General features: G+C 36.0%; 1 protein-coding gene across 1 annotated transcript; it reads right to left on the bottom strand.

The window, feature by feature from the left end:
- Positions 1–2621: 2621 nt before the first annotated feature.
- LOC127635715 (claudin-4-like) lies at positions 2622–4287 on the bottom strand. The gene has a single exon (XM_052115940.1). The coding sequence runs from the start codon at positions 4132–4134 to the stop codon at positions 3487–3489; it is 648 nt and encodes a 215-aa protein (XP_051971900.1). The 5' UTR covers positions 4135–4287; the 3' UTR covers positions 2622–3486.
- Between the last annotated feature and the right edge of the window lie 2748 nt (positions 4288–7035).

Raw genomic sequence — 7035 nt, 5'->3', positions numbered from 1 at the left:
ATGTGTGTTTGTGGGAAACCACAGCAGTTTTTGTCATATCAGTGAGTGAGAACTCTTCCTCCAGGACCCTTAAGTAGGTCAAAGTAACAGAATTCCTCTGATCAAAAATTATTATGATGATAATGGCAATATACGTTAAAGGGAAAGTTCACCCAAAAATGAAAATTCTAACATAATTTACTCACCTTCATGCCATCGCAGATGTGTATGACTTTCTTTCTTAAGCAGAACACAAACTGGGATTTTTAGAAGAATATATCAGCTCTGTAGGTCCATACAAACTTTGTAACTCCAAAAATCACATACAGGTGAAACTCGAAAAATTAGAATATTGTGCAAAAGTTCATTAATTTCAGTAATTCAACTTAAAAGGTGAAACTAATATATTATATAGACTCATTACAAGCAAAGTAAGCTATTTCAAGCCGTTATTTGATATAATTTTGATGATTATGGCTTACAGCTTATGAAAACCCCAAATTCAGAATCTCAGAAAATTTGAATATTGTGAAAAGGTTCAGTATTGTAGGCTCAAAGTGTCACACTCTAATCAGCTAAACACCTGCAAAGGGTTCCTGAGCCTTTAAATGGTCTCTCAGTCTGGTTCAGTTGAATTCACAATCATGGGGAAGACTGCTGACCTGACAGTTGTGCAGAAAACCATCATTGACACCCTCCACAAGGAGGGAAAGCCTCAAAAGGTAATTGCAAAAGAAGTTGGATGTTCTCAAAGTGCTGTATCAAAGCACATTAATAGAAAGTTAAGTGGAAGGGAAAAGTGTGGAAGAAAAAGGTGCACAAGCAGCAGGGATGACCGTAGCCTGGAGAGGATTGTCAGGAAAAGGCCATTCAAATGTGTGGGGAGCTTCACAAGGAGTGGACTGAGGCTGCAGTTACTGCATCAAGAGCCACCACACACAGACGGGTCCTGGACATGGGCTTCAAATGTCAAACGTCTTACCTGGGCTAAAGAAAAAAAGAACTGGTCTGTTGCTCAGTGGTCCAAAGTCCTCTTTTCTGATGAGAGCAAATTTTGCATCTCATTTGGAAACCAAGGTCCCAGAGTCTGGAGGAAGAATGGAGAGGCACACAATCCAAGATGCTTGAAGTCCAGTGTGAAGTTTCCACAGTCTGTGTTGGTTTGGGGAGCCATGTCATCGGCTGGTGTTGGTCAACTGTGCTTTATTAAGTCCAGAGTCAACGCAGCCGTCTACCAGGACATTTTAGAACACTTCATGCTTCCTTCAGCAGACAAGCTTTATGGAGATGCTGACTTCATTTTCCAGCAGGACTTGGCACCTGCCCACACTGCCAAAAGTACCAAACCTGGTTCAATGACCATGGTATTACTGTGCTTGATTGGCCAGCAAACTCGCCTGACCTGAACCCCATAGAGAATCTATGGGGCATTGCCAAGAGAAAGATGAGAGACATGAGACCAAACAATGCAGAAGAGCTGAAGGCCGCTATTGAAGCATCTTGGTCTTCCATAACACCTCAGCAGTGCCACAGGCTGATAGCATCCATGCCACGCCGCATTGAGGCAGTAATTAATGCAAAGGGGCCCAAACCAAGTACTGAGTACATATGCATGATTATACTTTTCAGAGGGCTGACATTTCTGTATTTAAAATCCTTTTTTATTGATTTCATGTAATATTCTAATTTTCTGAGATTCTGAATTTGGGGTTTTCATAAGCTATAAGCCATAATCATCAAAATTATATCAAATAAAGGCTTGAAATATCTTACTTTGCTTGTAATGAGTCTATATAATATATTAGTTTCACCTTTTAAGTTGAATTACTGAAATTAATGAACTTTTGCACGATATTCTAATTTTTAGAGTTTCACCTGTAAAGGAAACATAAAAATAACCCCGATGACTCCAGTGGTTCAATCCATATCTTTAGAAGCGATATTATAGGTGTGGGTGAGAAACAGATTTTAAGTCCTTTTTACTCTAAATCTCCACTTTCACTTTTACACCTGAAATTCACACGTGGAGCCTGTTTAGAGTAAAAAGGACTGAAATATTGTTCTGTATATCACCCACCACTATCATATTGCTTCTGAAGATATGGATTACTTTCATGTTTCCTTTATGTGATTTTTGTAGCTACAGATGTCTGATCACCATCACTTACTTACAGAGTCTGACCTACAGAGCAGAGATATTTTTTCTAAAAATCTTCATTTGTGTTCTATAGAAAGAAAGTCATACACATCTGGGATGGCATGGGGGTAAATGATGAGAGTTTTCATTTTTGGGTGAACTATCTCTTATAGGTTCTAGCTTTTGTCATCACATCTTGAACAATGACAAAACTAATATTGAATCCAGAGGTGTCAAGTTTTGCTTAAAATGAATGCACAAAACAACAAGTTGTTGGATGATGTGTTTGTAGTTGTTTTGAATGATCTTGTTTCCTGAAATATCAGATCACGCAATAAGAGTGTAATTGTTAGTACTTCAGGAAGCCACATCTTTACATTGCTTGCTTTGTTTAATTTTTTTTCATTTAAATGTACAGTATTAAACATATCCTGGAATGTTGGTTTATTTTTAAAAAGGGAAATCAGATACAAATGCACTCATAAAAACAAAAACGCGCTGCTTGTACAATACTTTTATTATAAAAGTGTATTATTCAGACACAATGATACGAAGCTTGTTTTATTCAATGGTTTCTATATGAAAAAAAAATATGAAAAAGCTGTAAAAAAAAAAAAGAAATCACAGATAAAATAATGTACACTCAGGAGGTTTAGGTTATCAAATCATGTAGTCCGGAATCTATACGTAGAACAATAGGCATTATTCAGCGTCTTATTGAAGCACACAGACCGTGTCTAATTAGTGCACTCTCATTAAGCGGGACAAAAACATGAATCATTGACCCTCCCTGAAGCCCCATTTTAGCCACAGTGATTAAAAATACTATCATATATAAAGAGACAAAAATACCTGTGTACCTCTATTGCATTATCAACAAGACATAGCCTACAGAAAAATGAGCATATTTAAGTAGCACAAAATACTCTATTAAAACTATTATCAAGTATGTACAGTAACCGAATGCTTGCATGTAGTATGTTACAGCTTAGTACAATCTTGATGTTAGTGACCTGTTGCGTGTAAATGGGAAGTTGTCATGCTATACTTCATCTCAAACTGTTTGTAAACAGCGTTTTCTAGTTCTTGTACTTTTAGTATACATGAAATTGTTTTATGACTTCATATGAAATAAATAATTTATTTGTCACACTGCAGGACAAACTCTTTAAGTGAATTACAAAAAGGTGATTAAAAATGTAACAGAATCTAAAACATACATTTTGCATTAAGCACACATTTGAAACTAAAACCTTGATGTTGAATCTTCAAGTTCATGTCCATAATAAGGGCATGTTGTTGGTCAACTACCCACAACCGAAACAGATGTACAGCCTTCAAAGTCCACCACTTGTCCATTCTGTTGGTGATCACACGTAGTTTCGTTTGTTATAGTCTCCATTTATTGTTGAGCTCTTTGTGGGCACATATTTGAGTGGATACGAGGATTTTTCATCATGTGGACGGGAGAAACACAGAATCACTCCTCCAAACAGAAGCATGGCAGATGCTGCCCATCCAATGTAGAGTGCAGCCCCAATTTCTCTCTTCTTTGAAGGAGGAACATGAGGGTCGTAGAAGTCTGAGATAATGTTGTTGGCCATCCAACACAAGGGCACCAACACAAACAAGCCGGATATTATGAATATGACCCCTCCAGCATTCACCACTTTGGCTTTGAAGGACTCCTTGCTGATGCAGTTGGTGCATTGTGCGCCGGCTATGGTCACCATCAAACCCAGGACGCCCTGCACTGCTGAAATGATCGTCAGAGCCCGAGCAGTCTGCAGGTCTGTGGTCAGTGCCAGGACAGAGTCGTGGAACTTGCACTGCATCTGACCCGTGCTTTGGACCACGCAGGACATCCACAGGCCATCCCAGATGTTCTGCGCCACCACAATGTTGCCCTCAATGAAGGCAGACACTTTCCACATGGGCAACCCACACGCCACCATCACCAAAAGTGTCCCGGTGACACTCAAGCCAAGACCGACAAACTCCAGGCATGCAGAAATCATCTTTGCAACACTTTTTAAAAATGTTATATTTCTTAATGCAAAAGTTACAAAAAGTATTTTAAAGTCAAGCAACTAGATCACGTAATTCAAAACCACATGCAGGTGTTTTGAGCAGAAAAATCTCATTGCTTGGCAGCCACAGTTTGTGAGTAGTAGGAATGTTCTGCTTGAGTAAGCAGGGAGGATGCTGTTATAGTACACTTGTTGAACAAAAGAGTCAGATCCAGCCAATCAGAGCCCAGGAGGTCTCCCAACAGCCAACAGAAGTGAGAGGCTCTAGACAAAAACTGCATAACGGGAAACTGCTTCACTCTGAGTTATTATGGATGGAACATAATGGAAGCGTGATGTCTTTGCCTTGCTGGAATTCTTTGGGAAGAAAAGTTCCAAAAGTTTGTACCACAGTTATCATATGTGCATGTGTTTATCTCAAGACGATTTTCCCTAAAACTCTCTAGTAATTTTAGAACCAGTTTCATAGTGGCTTAAGACCAACGCGTCCTTGCGGAGGAAAAAGACTCCTCCTCCAAGAGACGATTATCGCAAGCCCTTTAGTCATTTCATCACGCGCAGGAGATGAAATATGAACAATTCAGTTTTCACTAGTTAAAAAACTTTTTTTTTAAATCAGGGATGGAATTACTACAAGTGAACGTGTACATTTGCACTAAAAAAAAATTATATATAAAATTACTTAAATAATCGTGGAAATACACATTCTTGATATTACATTTATTTATTTCAACTAGTAAAGTAACAATAAATAAATAAATACTAGTGGACAATCACTAGTGGAATTCAGACCCGTAGCCAGCATAGTGGAAGGAGGGATTCTTTTTTTCAAAAAGTGGACATTTTTGCAGTTTTCCCCTCATTTTGTATTTAATTATGTGACTAATTAATTGTGACTTTTTATGCACTCATTTGTGCTGGATTAGCTTGTCTGTTGTATCTTAACGAGCACGATTTTTGATGCACTGAAAATATTTACTACTATGTCAAATTGATTACCAAGTATAACAACCGTACCGTGTTTGGCAGTCTTTTTGAACACATGTCTCTCTGCTTTCTCTTCCGTCTCTCCTGCTCTTTTCGCCCCATACTCACTATACAGCTGGATGTCGTTGGCCTCACTGATTCAGCGCGGTAAAGTTTGACGTTCGACATCCATTGGACATTCGGGTTCGTAGATTTAAGGGACCGTCTAAAAACTCCACGCACTACGCTAAAACATAGGAGATGTCCACTCATTCATTTAATTCACGTGCAAGTTATACATGAAAACAAAACAACAACTGTAAAAATACATTTTCACATTCAGAATGTTCTAATATCTTCACAGAGGACAGACAGACATACTACAGGTGATATTATTACAATATGATCAATTATATAAGTACAGTAATCAATTTTAGAGGATAGAAGGACTTACTACTTAATCACTAAAATAAAAAAAAAATTAAAAAAAGAGAAAATATAATTTTGGTGAATTTTAATGATTTTTTTTCTATAAAATTATTGATTACTGTACATATATAATTGATGATACTGTAATAATTTTACCTGTAGTAAGTTCATATATCCTCTGGGAAGTTACCACAGCCTTTAAAATTAGAATACATAATTTTGGTGAATTTGAGTTATTATTGTTCTTTAATAAGTAACTGATTACTTATATAATTAAGCATACTGTAATATATCACCTGTAGTATGTCTGTCTGTCCTCTGGAAAGTTATTAGAACATTCTGAATGTGAAAATGTATTTTACAGTTGTTGTTTTGTTTTCATGTATAACTTGAGCGGACATCTCCTATGTTTTAGCGTAGTGAGTGGAGTTTTCAGACGGTCCCTTACATCTGCGAAACTGAATATCGAACTTTACCGCGCTCACAGATTTCAGTTGCTGCGCATGTAACTCCTGTAAAGGATGATATTAATGAATACAAAAAAAAAAAAAAAAAAAAAAAAATGGACTTAAATTCTGGACCTTTGGCATTCTGGACCTTCTTACTAGTAAAAATGATAAATTGTGATATACATAATTGCACTGTTACAAGTGCAAATATCCATTCCTAATATCCTTTGAAATGGCTAAATTCCTTTGATATTTCTAAATCCGTTTCAATATATTATATTTAGAAAAAGAACATTTGTTTTAAAAAACAATTTAGCCTATTTAATATTTACACATTTCAATTTCATAACAAAATTCAATCAAATGGAACTGCTTAATCTTTAACTAAATTCAATCAATAATTATGTTATATATTTTTATTAATTTAATATTGTTAAACTTCAATTTCAATTTGATGGAATTTTGTTATGAAATTGAAATGCGTAAATCTTAAAAAAAAAAATAGGCAATTTTGTTTCCAAAAATGCAGGTATCAATAAATTGGAGAGTAATCCATTATATATATATATATATATATAATGTATATATAAGTAAAACATATAGTTACAATATCATTACAGATATCCGAAATTAGCCACTAGTAAAAAGAACAAATTATAGATATCCAAATATTAGCATTTTTACTATTTGTTTTCATCCACTCCATTTTAATGTTTTCTGTTGTGTAATTCTGACACCTCTAAAACAACTTTTGATGTGAGTCAGAATCAAGAATTCAAAAATACTGTGATCAAATGATGTGTATTTACTTTATGTTGTGCTTTATTTCATTAATCAAAAGAAAAGTGTGTATAAAACCCTTTAATGTCTTTTTAACTCGCGTGATCCGGTTTCATCTACGTGCAATACTGTGTGACATGTGTAAAGTCATAATGTATGCTTAGATTTGTTTGTTCCTCTCCTAAAGCATGCAGAAAAGTGGTGCTGGAAAAACAGGAAGAGGGGGAACTGTCTCATATTTGTGATTGTGAACATGCAGCTGCTG

Source organism: Xyrauchen texanus, chromosome 43 (assembly GCF_025860055.1).
Source record: "Xyrauchen texanus isolate HMW12.3.18 chromosome 43, RBS_HiC_50CHRs, whole genome shotgun sequence".
In the NCBI taxonomy this organism is placed as follows: Eukaryota; Metazoa; Chordata; class Actinopteri; order Cypriniformes; family Catostomidae; genus Xyrauchen; species Xyrauchen texanus.
This window is presented reverse-complemented; position numbering and strand designations above follow the sequence as displayed.